At 38.2% G+C, this 24,280-nt stretch overlaps 1 protein-coding gene and 1 pseudogene across 1 annotated transcript in view; both read right to left on the bottom strand.

Moving 5' to 3' along the window:
- adgrv1 (adhesion G protein-coupled receptor V1) overlaps nt 1–24,280 on the bottom strand; it is a 75,378-nt gene that overhangs the window by 18,127 nt on the left and 32,971 nt on the right. The window contains exons 62-89 of the mRNA XM_055162094.1: nt 24,129–24,254; nt 23,845–23,969; nt 23,626–23,764; nt 23,361–23,546; nt 23,053–23,288; nt 22,811–22,959; nt 22,540–22,738; nt 22,241–22,460; nt 21,916–22,155; nt 21,692–21,841; nt 21,398–21,618; nt 21,050–21,326; nt 20,834–20,977; nt 20,583–20,754; nt 20,346–20,472; nt 19,666–20,238; nt 19,051–19,307; nt 18,844–18,961; nt 18,599–18,770; nt 18,283–18,525; nt 17,652–18,059; nt 16,986–17,158; nt 16,656–16,902; nt 16,427–16,566; nt 16,177–16,337; nt 15,996–16,096; nt 4,653–4,769; nt 1,660–1,838 (exon numbers count right to left, since the gene is read on the bottom strand). Of these exons, the coding sequence (XP_055018069.1) occupies nt 1,660–1,838; nt 4,653–4,769; nt 15,996–16,096; nt 16,177–16,337; nt 16,427–16,566; nt 16,656–16,902; nt 16,986–17,158; nt 17,652–18,059; nt 18,283–18,525; nt 18,599–18,770; nt 18,844–18,961; nt 19,051–19,307; nt 19,666–20,238; nt 20,346–20,472; nt 20,583–20,754; nt 20,834–20,977; nt 21,050–21,326; nt 21,398–21,618; nt 21,692–21,841; nt 21,916–22,155; nt 22,241–22,460; nt 22,540–22,738; nt 22,811–22,959; nt 23,053–23,288; nt 23,361–23,546; nt 23,626–23,764; nt 23,845–23,969; nt 24,129–24,254 (5,600 nt within the window). The remainder of the gene's footprint in view (nt 1–1,659; nt 1,839–4,652; nt 4,770–15,995; nt 16,097–16,176; nt 16,338–16,426; nt 16,567–16,655; nt 16,903–16,985; nt 17,159–17,651; nt 18,060–18,282; nt 18,526–18,598; nt 18,771–18,843; nt 18,962–19,050; nt 19,308–19,665; nt 20,239–20,345; nt 20,473–20,582; nt 20,755–20,833; nt 20,978–21,049; nt 21,327–21,397; nt 21,619–21,691; nt 21,842–21,915; nt 22,156–22,240; nt 22,461–22,539; nt 22,739–22,810; nt 22,960–23,052; nt 23,289–23,360; nt 23,547–23,625; nt 23,765–23,844; nt 23,970–24,128; nt 24,255–24,280) is intronic.
- LOC129411407 (5S ribosomal RNA) lies at nt 4,058–4,174 on the bottom strand (annotated as a pseudogene).

The following is a 24,280-nucleotide window of genomic DNA, read 5'->3' as shown; positions in this document are numbered from 1 at the left end:
GTTGGTTGTACACACTGCACAAGGGGGTTAATTTCACATATTTTATGGGAAACTTTGCTGTGTTTCAGGGAGATAAATCTGTCTCTGAGAAAGTCAACATCAAATGAGACTGTGACTGCGTCACAAAACAAACCGTGCCTTTGGTTTGGGGTGATCTATGATAGAGTTACAGAGTCTCACTACAGCTGGGTAATTTGAGCTCTGCTAGTCATAATCTAACATGAGGTATGCCAAATAAAGCATTACATCATCTTCCCCCAGGAAATGGTGGAGACAAAAGGAGAGAAAATCTATGTACAAAAAACTAAAAACTGGGGTATCTGCGGTTTCCCTGTTGGTTCATGGTACCTGCTAAGTGTTTCTTCTACTTCTAAATTATAAGGCTTGTCAGGGTTTAGAACCAGGTTTAGTAATTGCTTAGTTTTGCATTGAGAATAAAGATATTATTATTGAAATAATTTGTTTGGTGTATATCTGTTTTGGGGTCAGTAAATGCGCGTTTACTTGCTCTAAAGGCAATACATGGGATGAGCTCACAGAGTCATTTGAGCTGTGTGAATGTATGTCCACAGTGATGTAGCCAGAAGAATATTCAGTTCACCCAAACGTTTACATTTACAGGTCAAGAAATGTTTACTGGAAAACTCTTTACAGGAGAGCTCTGGGTGTTTTAATTTAGCATGAGAAATGCAGCAAATGGACCTAATGAATTTGATATCAAGTGAGATGTACTCATCTTCAGTGCATTACACTAGAAAAAATATTCTTGAAAAAGGCTTTAATAAAGGTGTAACTAATCAACTTTTTCTGTATGTGTTTTTAATAGCATTAACTACTGTTCAAAGTTCTTTTTGGCATACATAGGTATATTTGCAGCCTTGTGTTCAACATCAACCAAAAAACAAGTGTGTGCTGCCTCCAGTGGTGACTGCAACTTCAAGTACTATGTGACATCGAGCAGAAATGCCCTGATCACAGGCAGGTGTTTCTGATTGGCTGCAAGAGCGGACTTTGAAAAGTGGATACATGTTTGACCAATCACACACTATTCTTACACTCTAGACCCTGCGACATAAAATGTCATGTTTTGCTAAAATTAAGACAAAACTAAAACAACAACAACAACAACAAAAATCACAAGTTTAAATGTGACCGCTTACATTTGGTAGGAAGCTGTACCCAGCAAACTGGCCAACAGTATGTTGCTTTCCCATGATAAACACTCCACTTAAGACTCGAGACTAATTTTAAACACAATTTAAGACCTCAGAGTTCTCTATGATTCATAATGATATTTAAACTAGATAAACAAATGTATCTTTAGCCCTTCGGGCAGTTCAACAGGTTTAGGTTCATGTGCTATGTTTAGCTGCAGGGAGGCTAATTTTAGCTCATTGTGCCTGTCTTAAAACAGAGGTGTACAGTTTGAATGTTACTTTAGCAGCCTCCACCTTCAACGTAAAGACTCAAGTTTCTGTGGGTGGAGGCATACGCAAACACTGAAACTAATTTATTTATTCATTCATTCATTTGATTGGACGGCCCATCTCCTGATGTGATGTCATCGGCTCAGTTGTTTACTCAAGTCTCAAGTTCAAATCCCCATCGTCTGAGCAACGGAGTAACTGAACCAACAGTTAAAAATGCACAAATACTCACACATCCTCTAGCACAAGCCCGTATGTGGCGTGTATGGTCCAGCCAAAGCCGCCCAGCAGCACAATAACCAGCACTATAATAATGAGGGAGGGAAGGCCCCATCCCAGCAGGAAGTAAAGCAGGTATCGGCGCTCTGTGTGCTCATCATTCATCACCAGCACCTGCCAGAAGTTCACCGCCTAAGGGAGACAAAACAGACCTTATACAACACGATGTCAGCAACATTTTTGTAAAGGTCTGAAAAAATGTAATAGTCTTGGTATTTATTTGACATTCTCACAGTTACACAAACACTGTTATCAGTATATGTATCAGTTGTATGGCTATATTTGCTTTGTAATCCAATGGCCTTTCAAACACTAAAACAGGCAGTGTTATGTAACTCTGAGCACCAGTTGTTGATGAGACACTTGAGGCCTTGTCATGAATTTAATCAGCTAATGTAACCTCAATAAGACTTCAAGTTTATCTATTATCCCACGCTATAAAAGTGTACTGTGTCTTTGTGTGTGATAATGTGTTGCAATGAAAGCACTGCTGTTTGTCAGTGTCCCTCATCTACAATACAAAGGGACCTCAGCCTCAGATAAACTTCTCTGCTTCAAGACGTTATATTGTGTAAGCACACAGTCAGCAAACACAACTTCAAAGCACTGAGGTGGAGTGTGGTGTCAGTCACAAAGAAGGACTGCCTCTTGGCTGTGAGTAACACTAAATGCATTATGGGTAACATTGTGCAGAGCTGTTGCCTTTGCAGTTGCAATAGAGTTTGTGGAGTGGACTGTATTACTTTTAACCATGTTTGTTTTTAGAATATTTAAGAACTTAACTAAGCCAACACAAAATTTACAATGTATGATATAGCTTAGACTGCATTAGACAAAAGCATGCCTGTCTCACAACACACATCCTCATCACATTTATTGATTAAAGTCTTGGTGAGGTAAGTCGAGGAGCTGCTGGCACCTTCTCATATGCAGCACTTAGCTGAAAAGGGATCGATCGAAGGGGCTTAATCCTGTATGTGGGACATACATGAGTAAGGTTTGTTTATGTAGCAGCCATTGAACTTGAGCTTTGCAATATATTTTAATGGAGCGTTAAGTTATACTTAAGAGTTCCAACCATGTAGAAAAGAAACAAGCAAAACAATTTAAGAAAGTTATATGTCAGTTTAAAGGTCCTATTTTACACACAATTGCCTCTTGTGAGCTTTAAACCATGTTATAATGCTGTTACCTCCTCAAAAACATACCTAGTGTTGTGTTTTGTTTCATTCATACATGCTTAAGTAATCCTATATTATTAATCTGTCTGCATCTCCAAAGCTCAAAATGCTCTTTTCCACCTTGTGATGTCATGTAGTTGTAGTTTTCAAGTTAACAGCTACCTTTTAAATTTTGTTCAGTAGAGATTGACAATTCCAGGTATGAAATTATTCATATGATTCTAATGAAGGTGTATGGAGTTTGAAAACACAGTGAAAACAGCACTTCCTGTTTTACCACTTGAGTGTTTTCAGTTTGAGAAAATAATGTAGCCTAAATATGAAGGGTTTGTGTGCTAAACATGTGTGAATGAAAAAAAAAACATATGATGAAGAAAGAACATAACATAGATCAGAAAATAGGAGGACATATTTTTTATAGTTGACAGATGTTAGTAATAAAAATGTGACTACTACCTTCAGGAAACAGAACTTTGTCACATTATATCTGCTCATTACATTAGACTAGACAAGAAATTAAAGCCGTTTTAGCCATTTTTGTTGTAACCACAAAATCAGATTTTAACACCAACTACTCCCATCTCTTCTGTTCTGGTACAGCTCCTAACACTCCATAAAACCCCATGAAAGCCTTTGGTCCAGGGCTTTATCCGTCCAAGTATGTAAGAGGTCGTCTGGTAAACAGTAATATATAGAAGAAATCCCCCCGTATATGTATGGTTTCTTTATGACTTAGTTTAATCTTATAAGACTACATCTATAATAGCCCATGTAGGAAATGACAAAGGCTCAATTTCCTGATTTGTTAGAGACGTGACTGAAACCACACAGCAAAAGGTGGAGCAGGTGGAGAGCATGGAGAGGAAAAGGGGGTAAAGGATGATAATTTCAAAGAACATGGTAATGAAAGATTGATCGATAGCATTTATATAGCACCTTTCAAGATACCCAAAGTGCTTTACAGTTCATTATTCAGTCACTCCACACTCAGTGGTGGTAAGCTACTACTGTAGCCACAGCTGCCCTGGGGCAGACTGATGGAAGCGAGGCTGCCAATCTGCACCATTGGCCCCTCCGACCACCACCATCTCTCACACTACTTTCATACTAGGCAATGTGGGTGAAGTGTCTTGCCTAAGGACACAACAACAGTTTTTTGCCACTGGCGCCCCACTGTGGCACCTGGAATTCCTAGCGGTCTCCCATCCAAGTACTACCCAGGCCCAGCCTGCTTAGCTTCTGAGATCTGACAGGATCAGGCTTTTACAAGCAGGTATGGCCACAAAGAAATTAATAAAGAAATGTTATATTATGTCAGTGTAACACTAAAGGCCACTACCCCATATAATGATTCTGGGGTAAGCATTATGCTATGTGGTCGTGTCTCTTAAGGACTCAGTGAAGTACATTCTTGTTCTGAGGAGGTCAATAAGTCAATTTCTTTCTCTTTGATGGATTAGGCTTAGACTTTTTTCTTTGCCTTTGTGGTATAAGAACTACCATATATGGTATATGCCATACATATATGTTAGTATGTTCACGTCATAAAAGAAAAGGACACATGAGATTACAGGGTCGTGCCATGCACTCCTTCAGACCTCTGTAAAAGGGCATATGGAGTAAGGTTAGGTTAGGATAAGGTTTTAGCCCATTATGTAAAAAGGAGTCAGAATGACCAAGATCCCTGTTATTAACAAGTGTATTAGACAGTTACACAGAGAACAGTATGTACAATGTGTATGTAATATTTTAAACCTGCTATTACCTGAATAAGCATCCAAAAGAACTGGCTCAGATAAAAGTAATGAGTAAAAAGTGCCAATGCAGAACAGCTGTCATCTGAAAAGACCCGCCCACGGAATGTGGACACCAGGAAGCACAACTGTGGGCAAAAAGGAAACAATAAACATTAGTTAGTATAGTTGTTTAAGAGTTAGTTGTGACTATAATTTGATTTTATTTGAATAAAATTCCAATTGATCAAGTTTAGGTTTGTTAAAATTACATCTTAAACTGGATAAAAATGCCAGTATACATTTTCTGGAGAGTAAATCACCTGAATGTGAATGGTGATGTTAATGTTTTGCAATAAACTCAATGAACTCAGTGGAGAGGCTACGGTTACGCCACCAGGCTAAGTAACAGGACAGAGCAGTAAAGGGATTTTACTTTTAATAAAAAAACAAACTAACTAAAAAAAAAAAAAAAAAAAAAAAAATAATATATATATATAATATAATATATATATATATATATATATATATATATATATATATATATATATATATATATATATATATATATATATATATATACATACATACATACATACATATATATATACATATATATATATACACACACACACACACACACATATATAGTTGAATAAATACAAGAGAAGTTGTCAAACTAACATTCCAGACAAAGCAAAACCAAATATATCACTAAAAGCATTTTTCACATAAAACATAATGATTCACATAAAACATAATGAATAAGCAGTCCCTAGAAATGTGCAGAGGTCATATAAAACGCACTAAAATTAAAATATTGAGGGATAATCAGAAACGTCAGCGGGATTCACTGCCCCCTCCTTTTTCCAAGACAAAGCATTTCTGCAGAACCTGTTACATCATCACAATGCAGCATACACGCTGAAATGAAGAGATTTACCACAAATAATATATTCCACTGTAGGAGTCTACATCCCATTACAAGAAATTCATAACAGAACTATTAAGACAACCACTCTCTATAAAAAGTACTACTTATTACTGACGCAGAAGTACTGAAGAACATGAGCAGGTATTGTATAAGTATTTCTGAATGCCCCATTAACCAGTGGCAGAGGGCTCCCCGTGATAATGCAGATGGAGACTTTTATATAATGGATCATTGGCTGGACCGCTGCCAACTCCAGAGAGAAGTCATGGGGAAGGGATGTGTGTAGGTGAATAATAAGTGAGGGTGACCACTGAGATGAAAAATCTAACTGAATCAAAAACACAATTTAAATAAAATTAAAAAATATAAATATAGTTGGATATTATTAAACATTATTTGGCAGACATTTAAGTAGTTACAGATTAGTAATGTTTTTGGCATAACTTAGTCAAAAACATCTCATCTCAATCTTAAAAAACTAATATAACTTTTTCATGTATATGAAAAGATGTTTCACTGCTTTTGACAGAAATATAATGTTTCAATTTCCAGTGGCTTTGTGGGTTTGGGTAATTTACTTAAGATTTATCTGCTTCTTGTCAATACTGAAACAAAACGTAAGCCACCTTCTGTGACAAACTATAATTGACGAAGCAGTAAACACTGAACCACTAAGTACTAACCAGAGGCAAAATAGTCTCCTATGAAAAAGCCTTACAGGGTAACAGAAGGGTCAAAATAAAACCCTTATGAATGCAAAAAATAAAGATTGGTTTCTTGTCTATTTGTATTATTTCACAATTTAGATGTTAAAATCATATAAAATGAAACTCAGTTTAAAAGTTAAGTAATTTGTTAAAAAAACAAACAATGTGCAACATCAGCCCTAACATTGAAGACTTGTTGGATCAGCTAATTATCCTGTTATTGAGAAGCTCACCATAATGAAAAGAAGTGAGTCTTGAGTGTATAATTAAAACAACTTGTTGAACATATCATTAAAAAGCTTGTTGCTGATTGGCTAAAGTGCTGGCCTGATGTTGTTTGATGGCTGCGCTGTTGACAGGTGTGGATGTGATCAGACCCAATCTACTGCTGCTCTGTCATCAGGCGCTGGACCTCCTCCTCTTTGTGTGAATAACCAGGAGTCAAGCTGTCTAGACCCTCAGGCTGCACTATAGCACACAGCCAGGAGCTGTATTGCTCTAAATACAGCCACGTCCATGTGCTGGGTGTGTTTTAATGCTCAAGTGTCTGGTAAAACAGGAACTAGACTGCAAGAAAGCACATAACAACTTACTTACTCTATTAATCTATTGGAGACCATTATTTACTTTAAGTTCATGCATCAATTTGTGTTTTTCTAAATTGACAGTTGTTCTGTGCCCAATATACGGAGTAGTAAAGCATGAACTAGATAACAAGCACATTGGCATAGGCATATCTAGTCCTTTGTTAAAGACTTCTCTCCCTCGCTCTATTGCTGCACTAAGTTAGAGAATCAAGTATCTGGGAATCAAACATTTCTGTTTAAATGTGAGTATTGTTGGGAAGCAGATTAAAGAGGACTGTATATGCAAATAAATGCAAACTACATTTTGGAGCAAACTGAAGCATAGGTTTTAATTTTGTATACACAAATCCCAATATAACTGCTATTAGCCCTGTGATGTGATGAAGACTACATCTATAGCTGATATGAAACTACTGAACGAAAAGCCTTTGAAAGCAAAACATCAGTATCATAATCACTGCTTATATGTAGTCATATATAGTAAATAGTAACAAGTGAGCATGTGGACACTGACGGGTTAAACATGTTTTGGTGCATTTGCCTCCTGCTGGTGTTTTCAACTCTTCTCTTGTCGTGATCAATAGCTGTGTGTGCTGATGATGCTAGACTGCCTAACTGTATCACTGTGGCTAAAAATAGCTTCTGCTTAGTGCATTACATCACTTCATGAATGAGCTCCATAGTTGTCTGTCTGTCACTGCACCCATTTACACTGCTAATAACTCCAGTGCGGCTCTGGACTCATCTCGAATGTTCTCATCCCCCCAGCTGCCTCCATCCTCTGCTCCACTCTTCGTCTTATACCCATCTGCACCCTCCCCCTTCTCTCCAAATGCTACCGGTCTGATCTAGCTTGTTCCAGCCTCAGCCCACAGCCTCCACAGCCTTTGTTCATTGTGATATAAAATATAGTATAAGAGAGATATGAGATTAACAGACCAGTATTTGTATTGGTTAACAAATTTAGATGCATTAGCCTGTCTCATTATTGCCAGTAACTATCACATAGTCTTGCTTTCAGTAGCAAAAAAACAAATTACAAGACAGTTGCACAGCAACCTGACAACCAACCTGTTTATGTTTCCTGTGCATCACTACTCTCCCCAGCACTGTTTCAAGTGCTGTTTCAGGGGTGAGGTTTAAGGAAGGTCATTGGCCAAATACAGAAGATATCTTCTGTATCTCTATTTTGAAATATGTTTTATTTTGTCTTATTAAAAAGTATTAATTTTCTGTCATGTATTGTCAGTAGATAATATTGTAGAGATCTTTTGTTTAATTACTTAATTGGCATAGTATTTATTGTTGATTGCTGGGGGACAAAGGGGGTACATTAAAAGTCATTTTCAAAATTGGAGCATAAAAAACAGCAATCCAGCAATAAGCAACACGATCATGTAAAGTGACAATTTGGTGTCATAGTAATTTAACCTGTCCTGATTGAATCCCTTGGGGCAGTGCATCATCGGTATAGCATTTCACTGTAGGATCTTGTCTATTGTGAATATATTATTGTGCAGGCAAAAGGTCATAAGACCCACTAAAGTTTACATGTGTTTTGGGTTGAACCTCAGACTTAGACTGACATGCTGAGACAGGTGTTGGCACATAAACACTCACTCCCTCTTTATGTGTTTGAGGTGAAAACAAGCGCAGAACTGCATATTTTTTACTTATATAAGTATACAATGTAATACTGTAATAGTGTGTATTCTTCTAGAAAACAGGTGTGGAAAATCTGTCTACTTGGGGAAAATTGATAACTTCGTAACTACTAAGACTGAAATTACTAGTTTGCTTTATGGTTTAATGTAAAATATGTGTCTGTGGATTTTAAGTCATATTATATATTTGTGAAGTACTGCTGTGAAAGTGAAAAGGTTGGATTCTGTACGTGTCAGTCTAAGAGGGGATTGAACCCACCATGAATTATCAATCATCCAAATTAGTAAAAAACTAAAAAAACAAAACAAAACAACAACAACTTCGAAACCTTAGGCATTATATTTCACACATATTGTACCATCCCAGAAAAGTTTTGTTTTCAAGTCCTTGTTACATCTACACTTGAGTTGAAGTGTGTCTGCATCTGCTTGCAATCACACCAGGGCTCCTCTCAAGACGCCTCTTAGGTTTCCTTCCTCTACATCTGGGCTGATGCAGCCTGGCCCTCCATACTCGGCTCTATTTACTGCAGGCACGTGGCTATAAAAACACTCAAACCAGCTGTTGGGCCCAAGCTCCTCCAACAACACACACCATGAGACCTGCTCCAGCATTGATACTTAACTGTGCAGGCAGCTACTGAGCGTAGGAGGAGGAAGATTCAAGCCTAGAAGAAAAACTTGAAAATGGGCCTTATTGATTTGGTCCTGAGAGGTCTTAATCCATTGTCTAGCACCCCACTTATCTTCTTGAGGTGATTTCCCCATTTACAATGTAAATGGGGAAATCAGTCCACTAGCTGGGAGAGACTCTACTTTTTGTAATCCTTTTTTGGCTTTATATATTTTCATTACAGGGATGAGAACTGTGACTTGAATGGCATGTATTACTTTTAATCTACAGTATGCATTTAGTGCCATATATTATTTGATTCTTGATTTTATGTTTATTATGCATGACATTGTTTAGTTTATGTTTATTTGCAAATTCACAAAATTTTAATCTGAAAATCTGAAATATAAGTCTGAATCTGAAATCAACTTCAAATGGTCAAAGATAATCTTCCTAAAGTGTTTTTAAAGTAGTGTCTTGTAAAGCAAGCCATTGCCTTAGGGTCTTAATCAGCAATGTTCTCCACAAAGCCCTAGTCATGAAGCAGAGCCCAGAGAAGCCCTTAATCAGCTCTCCTCTCATACTGTACGTCTGTTGAATATGGCTCCAGCTGTGGAGCTGCACCGCCCCCTACAGACAACTCTGTAACATACAATGAGGAGGAATTCACACTGTATGGGTGCGTTCACATTTGGCCTAGTTTGATCCTGGATTGGTCCTGGTTTGAGCTCATTTTAGTTGTGATGTAGAGGTAGGGTTGGTCCTGTTCTACTCCTGGTTTAGTTTCAGGTTTATTATGTGTGTGCAAGTCTGAATGCATGCACATTTGTCCGGGCACTAAATTAAATTGATACATTAATAAAATAAATACATTTAGCTGTAAATGTTGTATTAAAAACTTTAAATTAAATTATACAATTCCTAAAGACCTTGTTCTTTGTTATCAGGTTAAATGAGCAAAGTTGACACTGGAAGTAAAGGTTAAAAAATGAATTGGGAAAGCTCGTCTGACCTCCTGCTTCTGTTTGCTGTGCTTTTAATGGAAATAGAGTAAAGTTCATGGTGGTGTTTTTAGGGCCACAACACACATTTGGCAAAAATAAGAGTTTAAAATCCAGAGTCCACACAGGGCAGAGGGTGCATCACAACCATTCAGGTCACCCCACAAGCAGAAGTATAGATTATTTAACACTGCAAAAATGTATGCCATTGAACCTAATGCTGAGATCACTGTAACTCGTTTGTTGTGTGAACTATCTCTATGGAAGATATAGCAGAAAAATGTATCATATTGCAATTTGGAGATACAATTAAACAGGCAACTAAAAGAGTACAAAATAGCAGAAAAGACATATAAAAATATATATGAATATATCTATACATTTTTTGTGGTATACTTGATCAGTAACTATAATATTTATAGATACGTTTTAGTACATTTCTGAGAAAGTGAATATTGCCATTGGGATGGATAATTTTGTCAATATCACCCTCCAGTTTCAGTGTATGACATGTTGTGTTGTGGCTATAACTGGAAGATCAGTTTGTCTCTAACAGGCTCATGGGAAACGAATGAGTCACTCAGGATGTGCCAAACCACTTCTACTGGGAGCACACACCATCAAAGCAAAAAAGAAATGTCTTTTACTGTTCATGAAGGTGTCTCAGTTGAAAAGTACAGGGACGAAACAGAGGATTTGACCTCAAACTTACAAGGACTGATTTTTCACTTGAACTCTCTGGACTTTGCTGTACAGGCTGTTTTTGTTGTACATATTGTGCACTGGCAGTGTTTGTGTGTTGTTTCTATTGAAACAAATGGAAACCAAATAAACAATATATATATTAAAAAAAAGGAAAGTACAGGGATAGAAAACAAGGTATAAAGTTTTGCTGCTATATCAGTCACAAGGACGCAGAAAAGACTGGGTCAGATTGGATTATGAGATCTGGCATCGAGGTGGCACCGGCGTAAGGTGCTGTCGGACATCCAGAGAAGAGAAACACGAGTCCCCCAAGAGGCCTTTGCTGCTCCCCTGTCTCTGTCTAATGCAACTTTACACCATGCCATTACTGTCTTGGCACTGCCCAAAGTCTACAGCTAACATCTCATCAAGGACAAAGCAACTGTAGCGTCTAGCGCTATTCATGTAACTGGCTTGGCAAATACTGTAAATTTATATTATGTAATTGAGTTCATATCCTTTAGATTTCTACGTCACTCTAAGGATTTGTTTAGACTCGCATAAACAATGATGGCTCATATTTTTGGCAGAAAGGAAGTAAATGAGGATGGGTAGAAGTTAACACTGAAACCTCAATGCAAGAGTTCTGCATAAAACAAACTGAAAATATGCTTTTATCAGCTCCCTGATACTGGAATTACTGGAAAATAAATATGGAAGCACTGGAGTGGATGCTGCTTGGGAATAGTTGTTTGGTTTAATAGATACAGTATGAATTTTGTTTGGATAAGGTTTTCCTTTCTCACATGGCTATCTCAGTACAGTAGGATAACTACAAGCTCCAGCCATTTATTATGAGAACTGAGGGAATCGCTATAAAATGTCTCTAAAAAATTAGGTAAATAAAAGCAGTTGTTGCAAATGCATCATTAAAAACTATTTCAAGTATTTAATTTGCAGAGGTGTGCACAAAACTGAATAAGCATTATTACTGCACAATAAAAGCTCTGCAAATGTTTATATAAAACGAGCAGACATACGTACATGCCCGTCTAATGTTCACTTATATGCACTGGGTAAATTTCCACTCAGACAATTTTCAGTTGTCTTGCTGTGATGCAGGGTACACTTCAGAACTGGTTGCTATCTAGGATTTGATGAGATGTGATAAGCCTGGCAGTGCTATGGATAGGCTCGACTGGAGTAGGATTTTTGTCACTATAGTTGCTATCTACATTTTCATTTAGAGGCCACAACTAAAGAACATTTTCTATAATATTAGTTTAATATGAGTTTTGTTACTAGTGTTTTTGTTCTCTTAATTAAAAGGCCAACTTCCATGATCTTAATACTGAGTTCATCCTCAGTGCCTGAATGTGACCACTGTCTGCAGCATATATGGAGAGCCCTGCAGGTTATCAGAGTGAGACCTGACAGTTCAGAACAATGATGAGACACAAGCTCAAATCCACTAAACCCGCATTTATCTCACGTGCTGCACATGCAGTCTTATCAAATATACGATCAACTATGATAAATGTTTGCAGTGGTAAAATGGTATTCAAAATTCAGAGAAACACAGACTTTGGTTACATTTCATCAACGCACGTGTGATGCAAAAGAATAAAAAAGTACAGAAAACGCAAGGGAATTAAACTGGAATTTTCCATCCAAAACATGTCGACATTCAGGGGCTCTGTCCAGGCCATAAACAGTTTGAGGTGGTCACTCCCCAACGACGGATTAGGGCAGTAGGGGCTCATGTTTGTCAAACGCAGGGGAACAGTGGAAAATTACTGCTCTTGCACTCAGACACACATGCGCAAACACACGCATATGTTTGGGTCAGAGGAGCCTAACCTTCAGCCACCTATCTTTCTCACTCACTGCTTATATGACATCTGGATTTTTAAATGGGCAAGAGTGCAGTGTGCATTGTTGTGTTGTTAAGACACACATTAAGAAAAGCACCATATATTGAATGTATGCACATTCTTGCATTTTGTACATAACTGTCCACAAAACATGTCTAAACCAATAGTAGTGGATTCCACACTGTTGGGATACACACATGCATTGTTTAATTTTATATTATGATAATTATTTTGATGATCATTTGTGTATGTTCAGTCACTTACTATGTGATACAAAAGCAGCAAATATGTATCCTAAAAATGTACTAGGTGTAATGTGAGGTGGGTCAGTCCATTTGAAATCAGCCGTTTCCCATGAGCCATCTCAGATTTGGCTGAAAAAAAAATTCCAAAAAATTTCTAAAATTACCAAATGAAAAAATCTCAGATTTTAGCTCAGTCCCTTGAGTTGTTCATGAGTTATGGCCCGTTGAATTTTTGGGGCCATGCTCACTTTTTGTGAAGCCTTAATTTTGTAAGCATGTTTGAGAGAACATAACTTCATAAAAATAGAGTTAGGAAGGTGATAATTTGTATTATTGTAGATTCTTGGTCATAGATTCGGAATCTGTCAAATATTGGGTATCTTTATTAAGGGGGGCACTGTGGGCCCCCAAAATCTCACATTTGGTTGCTGCTCAATTTTTATTTATTTATTCAGGTCCAAGATCTATTTACTCCCAGCAGATATTTACAAATTAACTGTTGAACCTGAATATTTGAGAGAATGACCATTTCTGACAACAATTTCACACTTTTCTGAGCTTTCATGTGGATGCTGTAGAGTCCTTGGTCACAGCCCAAATGTGATCTTTTTGGCCTCTTCTTTTGACCCTCGGTTCCCCATGTGGGCACAGTTAGATGTTGATAACATTTTTACCAGAGAAACTTTGACATATTCTGATTAGTTTAAAGTAATAAAAACATCTACTATTACCTTCCTTCATTTCAAATGGAATTTTTGAAAATGAGCTCTCACAGGTCATATTTGGTGGAGCTTAGGTACTTTTCCACCTGATAGGAAGGTTCAATTACCTTTAATAGGCTTAAACATTATTTGCTTGTTATAAGGGAAGACAATTGGAGATTATTTAGGGTACATTGCTTGGAAAAGTGTCATTAATCCTTTGAGAAAATTCAACTATTAACTCTTTACAAAATTATGAAAAAAGGTTTGTTTGCATTATTTATTCTATTTTTATTTGAGGAAGATAATTTGTTATCTTACAAAGAAACAGCTTTTCATAGTGTATAAGTAAAGCAACAAAAGTTAAGAGAGTATTGATGGAAACTGATCAAAGGCAAATTACATTTGGAAAACTCATTGTTAAATCACAAAGTCTCTGATTCTATAACCATGGCTTTCAGTATCACCATATGTATATTATTTTTGCACAAAAATATTACAAGAAGGCAGTAACATTAACAAGGAAAAATTTGATAATGACACAAAATTTACCAAAATACAGTAATCTGGCCTGTTATTTGTTCAACTGCTAGAAATCACATTTTAAAAATTCAGTGTGAAAAACAACCTCAGCGGAAAATACCAACATACTGGAAATATCTGCCCATTTTGGTCCCTTTGCCATCTACATGTAGATCATCTGTATTGGTATCTTGCACACTAAGTGTTCCTAACTACTAATGGACTTCAGAAATAATGCTTGGATCCTGTCATAATCTGCAGTGTCAGGACGATAATTTCGTGCTCTGTTTCTCTGAACGTCTGGTACCTTAATACAACAGATTATGTTCTGAAATGGGACCCAGCATGGTTCTGCTGTTCAGGAGGTCAGATGAAGGTTCTGTCGTCTCCATTTATGAATCTCACATAGACATCACCATGTTCATCTGAACGCTCTGAAATATTCCCAATGAACCATGTGTTGTCATAAATACATGCACTGTATTGACCTGGCTGGTACAGAGAGATATCTGGCACAATCTCATTTTGTATTTCAAAAACTTGACACTTCAGTACATAAATTATCTTGAGATATTCTCCTCATTTCTAATTTACCATTTGACACCAGAATGAAACTGTGGTGTGATCTAGTACCATTCACAGTCTTTACCTTCTCTTCTAGTTTGAAAGTAAGTTCATTGTTTGTAATGTATTTAGAGCTTGTAAAGAAAAACTTTACATTCTTTATGTTTTGTGAAGCCCACTCAAACATCTTCAGTTCAGTCAATATTTGATTGCTGTCAGTTGTCTGAAGACTGGTCCTTGCAGCCAAGTGTTTTATTGTGCCACCAAAACCATCACAAACCATGTACCACAAATAATCTCCAGTTGTCTCCCCTTATAACAAGCAAATAGTGTTTAAGTCTATTAAAGGTAATTTAACCTTTCTAGTAAGAGAGAAAGTACATAAAGTCCACCAAAAATGACCTGTGAGAGCTCATTTTCAAAAATTCTGTTTGAAATGAAGGAAGGTAATAGTAGATTTTTTTATTACTTTAAACTAATCAGAATATGCCAAAGCTTCTCTGGTAAAAAAATGATCAACATCTAACTGTACCCACATGGGGAACCGAGGGTCCAAAGAAGGGATCACATTTGGGCTGTGACCATATTTGTGACTCTACACCATCCACATGAAAGCTCAGAAAAGTGTGAGATTGTTGTCAGAAATGGTCATTCTCTCAAATATTCAGGTTCAACAGTTAGTTTGTAAATATCTGCTTGGAGTAAATAGATCTTGGACCTGCAAAATTTTAAAACAATTGAGTGGTAACCCAGTGTGAGATTTTGGGGACCCACAGCACCCTCCTTAATAAAGATACCCAATATTTGACAACAGATTCAGAATGTATGACCAAGAATCTACAAAATACACATTTTCACCTTCCTATCTCTATTTTTTTATGAAGTTATGGTCTCTCAAACATGCTTATAAATTAAGGCTTCCGAAAAAGTGAGCATGGCCCCAAAATTTCAACGAGCCATAACTCAGGAACGACTCAAGGGATTGAGCTAAAATTTGAGATTCTTTCATTTGGTAATTTTAGAAAATTTTAGACATTTTTTCAGGCAAATCTGAGATGGCTCATAAGGGAGGGTGGCTGATTTCATACGGACTGACCCAGGTGTGAATGAGTGATTGGTGGTCGAAGGGGCCAATGGGGCAGAATGGTAGCCAAGCTTGCATCAGTCTGCCCCCAGGGCAGCTGAGTATGAGTATGGGATGAACTAATAATGTAATTTAGAGCACTCTGTGTCTTGAAAGGCGCAATATAAAATCCAATGCATTCCTGTAATTTTTTACCTGGGTTCCAAGGCAGCTCACCATCATGTGTGTGAGCAGTTTGGCAGCAAACATAGGGAAACGGGAGCACAGTGCTTGAGATATAATTGCCAAGGCAAAGGCTGTAAGGAAGAGACAAAATGCCATGTTATGGCTAACAATAACTGAATGAAAATAAATTTAGACTTTTATTAGATATTACCTGATATACAAAATAACCCTGAAGCATAGAAGGCCTCATTGTAGGATGCTAGAGAGGCCATCTCTGCATAAGCTGAGTAGATGGAGAAATGGGAACAGGCACACTCCACATAGTTACCACTTTCTTTCACAACTCTGCAGTACTGGCTATCAGGTGACCAGCTATAAAACAGAGATTCATAGGTTCAGTGTTGTGTCTACATCAAGTGTCTCACGTTGCACAAAACTGTGTTGGGTGGCAGACACATTACCTTGCAGTAGTATGATTCCAGAGAAGGCACAGAGACTCGCCAGGTTTAACTTGCTGACCAGCAGTGTGGATACGATAGACCACTTCTATACCAGGATCCAGAGGTCCTGAGATTTTATTTTGAAGACTTGAAGAAAAAACCTACATAGAAAATAACAATTTCATATAACAATATTTTTATGTGATGGAGCAGTGCTGACACCTGCTATACAATTTTAAGAATGCTTTACCTTTCCAGTAAGTGCTAAAGGTGTATTATTGGTGAGAAACCAGTGATCAGTTGTGTATTCAATTATCTGGATCCGACTGAGGTAGCTACAGTCTACAGTGACCCCTGGTGGCACTGTGAGTAATAAGTCAGGAAGTTGGAAGAAATCTGCGTTGCTCCCCCGAAATTTATACCCATTGATCTGAGTTGGATACCACTGGAAGGCAGAAATGGTCATGAAAGGGCATGTGTTCAGGATGGTACCTCCTCTGTAGAGGAAAAAAAAGTCTTGTTAAAATGGGCATTCATGCTAGTGCATTTTCAGAATTACAAATAAAATGCCTGTACTCACATGTCACAGTGGTTTTGCGTCAGAAGAGAAAAGGCAAATCGCTCTGTCACATTAGCAAAGTAACTGTGGCCTCTGGTGTCAGGTCGGCTGGGGTTGGCCAAGGCACACAAGAGGTCATAGGTCAAATTTTGACTTCTTTTTTCTAAAGGAACACTCTCTGCTTCTGTAAGAACCTGGTAGGCAATTGGCATAGAATTACCAAAAAGGATTCAAGCTAATTAGCAAAAAAATATTAATTTTGGAAACATTCATCTCTGTTTGCACAATAATTGTATTTGACTTCTTTGAGGCAGACTGGTTAATGGTTTTAAAAAAATTTACAGAACCATATATAGTATGTTTATCCATTTCTGCAGCAGTGATATGAAACCTTGCATCTCTTGCTTCTGCACTCTCAGCCTCCTCTCGCTCTCCAATATCAAATTACAGTGTCTCCACTTGTCTGCAGGCTCAGCTACAGTAATTTATGGACTGCCATCAGTGTGATGATAGCATTACTCATACTGAGTGACAACTAAGACCTTTTCAGATGACAAATTGACTTAGGGATTGTAAGATCAGCCAGACCAAACTTATCTATGTAAAGCCTTTACAGTGGTGCTGATACTCTTCTCTATTTAAAATTATCACAATAAACACATTGCAATGTAGTTTCCCTTTTCTTACCTTGTCCAATGCTTCTACCACAGCAGTCATCTGCTCCTGTGTCACAGGAGTAGTGATCTCATTGCTAAGTTCTTGCAGCACAGAGTCCAGAATATTAGGATTCAGCGGTTGATGTAATTGGTCCAATAAGCTCCACACAATCACCGCTGCATCACTGGAGACCAGGGTGACATTAGCACGTCCAAACACAGGGTGAACTTTTACCCCCTCTGTAGCATTGTACAGCTCTACTTGGAAACGCTTAGGAGTGTCCAACAATTGGGCTTGATCAGGAGTTAAAATTATTTCCAACAATGCAGCTGGTTGGCCAGTATCAAATGTTAGAAAGCCCTCCTGCTTTGGAAAGTCCATCCCTTCTTTTGCAGGCCATATCAGTGATTGACCAACGATTTCTACTTTTGAGAGTTCCTATTAAAAACAAAGTTATGCTTTAGTTTGATAACTGGTAAAATATGGACCACATGGTTACAGTTTAAATTACACAATAATAAAGACACAAAATTGTTTTATGTTTTTGTGTCTAGGTTTCATGTTTATTATTGAATTTTGAGTAAAGTTATTTTCTATTGCCTTTAATAAAAGAAAAAAATATAAGACACAAAATTGTTCTAAGGATCCAAGGACAACTCACCACAGTGCGATAATAAACTGTCATGGTTGAAGAAGTGCTTCCTTGTCTGTGGATTTGAATGCTCAGTCGAGCTGTGGACACAGTGGCAACAGGAAGTCTATGGCCCACAGCAAAGAACACAAGGCCCTGTGGATCATCGCTCTCGATGATTGTAATGTTGGCAAATCGACTTGTCTCATTAATTGTAGCACCCTCTCCAACTTGAAAGATCTCCACTAAAAACCAGGTCAGGAACTCAGGCTCCTAGAAAGATGCAGATGACATTTAGTTTGCTTGAATGTAAGACATTATTGTTTTTACCCTTGTTTAGTGGTACCTTGTCATCTTGAATTTCAACAGTGAATGCACAGGTTATTTCTCCTTTCCTGCAAAAGGCTGTCCCTGAAGTCTGCACTAGCTGTGAAGTTAGGTTAACGCCATTATTGATAAGGCTTAAAGAATCTTTGGTAAAAGTAGCTCTCCAGAAAATTTGCAAGTCTTCAAAAGCTCTAAAAACAGAAAAACAAAACACATGAAACCACTTGCAAAAAAACACATTTCAGTTTCACTGTTTGCAGTTACCTGTTTTGCTGTCTCTGTACATACAGCAGAGTAGTTCTGTTTTCTGAATCTTCATCTAATACTTTGCCCGCTAACGAATTAAGGGTAAAACCTATCACCCCATTATGGAAGTCACTTCCTGTCATAGACAAAGGAAATTAATTAACACTAATTATTAGTTATCCTTATGAAGATTATTTTGAAAAATGAAAACATGCTGATATTTACCAAGGATGGTGATTTTGACAAAAGCCTTGAACCCCTGCACTGGGCGATCAGTGATTTGAGCACCTCCTTCAGGGTCACTGAGGTAAATAAAGAACTCCTCAGGTCCTTCAGGCTCTGAGTCATCCAGAATAAGAAGGACCACCTCTGTCTCATACTGACCCTCTTCAAACGACACTTCTGAGTTCTGCAAGTGGAAATCCTCATCCTCTTTAGCAAGTGTCCCGACAGGTCCCAGAGCAAATGGTAAGGGTGTTGTACTTCCCTCTAGAAGTGAAAGAAATATGTATATTATATTACTACATATGTCTTTGTATTTCAACATGTAGAAGACTACATTTTTGAACTATTAAATTTAATTTAACCTCATTAGATATTTGTTATTAATATTCGTCTCATGATTTTAGTCTTCAAAAAACTTAGGTGAAGGAAGTCTGTCTGTCCCTGCTTACACTGTTGCCCCCGCGACCCGGCCCCGGATAAATGGAAGAAATTGGATGGATGGAAACAACTTTTATCCTACTTTAATAATTACTGTATTAATTATAATTTTATATTTTATATGATATTATTATAAGTATTCATTATTAATTCTAATGTTACAACAAAAAAGCAAACACACCTCCGTAAGCCTGCAGTCGGACTTTGACAGACCCAGAGGCATTGTCTGACCTGCGCACCCTAAGGACCACCTTGCGCTCCTGCTGAGTCTCATTGTCTCTGTCCTCCTTCACTCGCACCAGCTCTGGTCCAATACTGAGCACTCCTCCAGTCACATCACTTGCCAGAATAGTGACTGTGGCCAAACTGTGCTTAGGATTGAGGCGAGGAGGTGTGTCCGCCCAAACTGAATCCACAAAATGCATGTTGATGTCAGTGAGGTTGACGTTAAAGTACTCATCTGGCTCTGAGAGGGAGTCGTCCAGTACAGAAAGCTGGAAGGAGGCATTGGTTTGGCGAGAAGTTTCGAAGAACACATGACCATCTGACACTGCTATGAAGTCCTGTCCGGCTGTTGCACTGCCCTCTTGAGTTTGATAGTACAAGTGAGTCCTGTTGCTGCGTGAGCCATACAATCGCTGGACATAGAGGGTGATGGTCTGGATGTCCTCAGAAATAACAATCTGACGGGAAGTGGCAGTGAACTGGTAAATCCCCAGAGGTTCAATTTCTGCCACAGTGAATCCTGACCTGTAGATAGAAAAAAAATAGACATAAAACGTACAAACAGTCAATCAGTTTGTATTAAGGCATTTTCACAAGGCTCTATTCACTTTTGTTGAGTGGTTGATTTTTACCTGAGCTTTACGTCACTGGAGGTAGTATTGGTGATATGAATAGCATGCACAGCAGGTTCCACTGTATCAGCTGTGGCTTTCAAAGATATGGTCTTGGCCTTTTCTCCATGGATAAAGGTCAGTTGGCCTGAAAACAGAGAAAAAAAGGGATTTATTGACTGGGTAGGTATTTCATGACATAAAGGAGGTGTACATTTTACATTCATTGCCTTATAAAGTAAAGGAGTACCATATTACCTGAGCTAGGGGTTACTTGTCCCATTTTGAACTCAGGAGGGGCTAGCCCTGAAGGGTACCCAGACTTCCATTCAACTGTGATGTTCCCAAACAGTCCTGTTCTAATTATTGTTGCTTCACATGCTCCTGTGTCTATATCTGAGATGCCAAGCGCAATGGATGCAAAGCCAATCTAGATAAAAAGGGTAAAATGTAATTTTGTTCTTCTTGTTAAGAAAAAAAATTATATTATAAAGAACCTGCAAACTCACTTCAGAATTGGCGGCTTGCTCATGTATAGAAACCATAGCAACATTATCAGCATAATGAAGAGTGGGAGGAGGACCAACTGTTGGGCTTAATAGTCTAACATCAGTTAATTCTGCAGTAAAACTGTCTCCCAAGAGCAAAAACACCTACCATAAAACAAAAAACTTTCAAGTTATTTTATCATTATGTAGCATTTTAATCAGTTAAAACAGCCTTACCTCAGTGCTAATTGGCACAGTTACAGTAGCAAACTCCTCTCCCTCTCTCAGCACCACTCTCCCCTGTGCTTGTCCTTGTAGAATCTGTTCAATGTTGATCATGTCTATCCCTCCTCTGATTCTGTAGCCCACAGTGGCATTGCCAAAGAGCCCGGCCAAACGAGTCACATTCAGAATCAAAGCTCTTCTGGTCTCTGCTCCTGAGCCAGTTATCACAATAGACTGAAGCTCCGGGTTTAAGGTAAATACTCCATGTGGATCATCATTTGCCAGCACCCTAATAGAAACAGACAGTGATTAGTACATTAGCATGAAAATAACTAAGATAGCCCAATATATCATGATTACCTTATGCGAGTGTTGGTAAAATATGGGTTAGCATCCATTGTAGCACCACCTTCTACACTAGTGAGCTGGACAATGTAAAGTTCCTCCAGCTCTGGCACTGTATCAGGCATCAGGATTAAGATGATTTCTGTGTCTCTTTGGCCTTCGACAATGATCACTGAACCCGCTAGAGCCAAGAAGTCGTTTGTTGTGTCTGAATCACTTTTAATCTGCCAGTGGATCTAAATAAAAACAGCAATTTGAGTAACAGTGAATATCATGGGTGGTAAGTACTGAATAAGGCTTTAGTCTTACCGTTATGTTGCCCATGACCCCCTCTCTCCGTGTAACAGTCAAGGTGATATTGACAGGGCCTTCTTCTTCTGTGGATTCATTATAAACACGCTCTCTTAATGCATCTTCAGAGAACCGAACAATACCATTTGGATCTCCAAATTTCTCAATCTGTAAGAAACAAAAAAAAAATTACTTTGTTCAATTGGTTACATGTACATACTAATTTTATAACAAAGAAATACCTTTAACTGTATAGATCCTGCTTGAGGATCTACATCCATTTCCCCAGACAAAATGATTAGCTCTACCACAAAGGTCTCTTCCACTTCCACTTCTCCATGTGGAAGAATATGTAGCTCTATCGTGTATGTACTTTCCTCACCATCTCTGAATGAAAAACTCCCATTTACAGGTTCTCTAATATCTGTATTGGTTGGAGGAAGGAGCTCATTGCTGTTTGGACCCCGAATGATCCAAGCAACCTGTCAAATAATAAATATTAAAACTTCAAATGACTGGTATAAATGCACTGGACACCATTTTTTGACAGCAGTAGATTTTACATACTGTAGCATTTCCTACTAGGCCTCCAGCTCTCTTTAGAACAAGATTTATTCTCATTGTGGAGTTGGGGTTAACCAAAGTGACTGTGCTCTCATTGACAAAGCGCACAACACCATTTGGAGAGTCACTCTTGGCAATAGTGACTCTTGCAATATGTTGCAAACCAAGAACAGCACCCCCCGAGGGACTTGTGAGCAAGACTTCGAATACTTCTGCAGGTTCACTGGTAAAAATAAGAAAATACATTTATTACAATCAATGACAGAGTTGTTTACGTACGGCAGTATTTACTATAGTTTCACCTGTCCAGATCATCTATAATAGTGACATTTATGTAGCTGGTATTTTGTCCTTGAATAAAAGTCAGTGAGCCGTTATGTAGGATGTAGTCAGTCATTTGCGAAGCACTCAGCCCTCTTGAAATGTACTGTGCTGATACCAGTCCATATGTGCCCACTTTCCTTAAAACTGGGATCAAAAGAAAGCCAATATCCTCCTTGACTGAAATGCAAAAAAATTGTGTTAGCAAAGCAGTTAAAACTGGATACATAAGTTGTGTTTCATACTATTTACCAGTGATGTTAATATAGCCTGGACTGAACTCCAAGACACCCTCAGCATTGTCATTTGTTAATATAATGACAGAAAGAGAAGAAATGTTGCCAATCTTTGGAGGCTGGTCAAGCTGAAGGCCAGATTCTTTTATGCTGTAATCCATGCCACTGACCAGCAGAGGGAGACATGTTGTTGAAAATACATGAATGAGTCATGAACACTTCGTTCAAGCCACACTTTGCACAAGTTTACAAGTTTACCTTATATTGACAAGTTCCACTTTAGTGATATTAAGCAGGAAGATTTCAGAGCTCTCGGGCTGGTTGTCATCATATATATATATGGTAATTTGGTGAAACGTTTGGCCTGGGGTGAACAGAAGTTGTGCTGAAGTTGGAACAAAGTCCACCCCACTGACAGCTGTTCTGTCTGAGGTCTCATAGCTTAACCACACACTGCCCAGAGCTCCTAAAGTTCGTGTAACTGTCACATTGACCTTGATTAAAAGACACAAAAATCTGTTTCTTACTTGCAGAGCTTTTAATGATATTAAATGTGTGAAACATACCATTCTCTCCTCTTCAGAAGCTGTAACCTGCTGTTGAATGAATGCAAATATGCCAAAGGGGTTATCACTAGCTGCCATTGTGATGCTGGCCTGCCTCGCTTCTGGACTTATCTCCAGCCCTGATGTTGCAGATGTCAGTAAAAGTAGATACTGTTGACGCTCTTCAGGAATATCATCATCCAGAGTCTGAGGAGTACATCAAGAGAGAAACAGACATAAAACAGACATTGAGATGGGGAACAGGCTATTTACAATGAATGAATACCTTTAAATAGATGGTGGCAACAGACTGTCCATCTCTAAAAGTCACAGTACCATAGGTTCTTTCAAACTCAGAGGGTCTAGCTGGTGTGATGTTCCAGTAGACCTGAGCCTCTCCATATGCAGGTAAACCTCGCACAAGACTAGAAAGTACACAAAACGTGTGTGTAAATTACAAAAAAAACCAAACAATTACTCGAAGGACATGCAAGGCTTGACTAACCTGACAGCAGCGCTCCCATTGTACAGTCCTTGGGGCTCTCCAATAAGGATGTTCCTGGAGGATTCACCTACTCCGACAATCCCCAGGGCTGCTTTGTCTGCATTTATGATGATTGTAGCTATGTCCTAGAACAATTATTAGATAATTAGATACATCTTTGCCATTTGTACTTCTATAGTCTCTCTAGCTCTCTAGCCTTCTATAACAATACATACTGTCAATTTAGACAATATGATGGGTGAACAATTTTAAAATCTAAAAACATTATGTCATAATCATAAAACCAAACCTTTTAATGGGTCAATGACAACATCATTCACCACAGGAAACAGCTGTACCCTAAAGTGCTCGTCTCCTTCTGGTTTCGTGTCAGCAAGGGCTCGAATTACAAATGTCTTCCTGGTCTCATTCTGTATACATTTAGAAGCAATCAAAG

This window comes from Boleophthalmus pectinirostris, unplaced genomic scaffold (assembly GCF_026225935.1).
Source record: "Boleophthalmus pectinirostris isolate CB_2022bp ecotype Guang Dong unplaced genomic scaffold, ASM2622593v1 HiC_scaffold_4, whole genome shotgun sequence".
Classification (NCBI taxonomy): Eukaryota; Metazoa; Chordata; class Actinopteri; order Gobiiformes; family Gobiidae; genus Boleophthalmus; species Boleophthalmus pectinirostris.
This window is presented reverse-complemented; position numbering and strand designations above follow the sequence as displayed.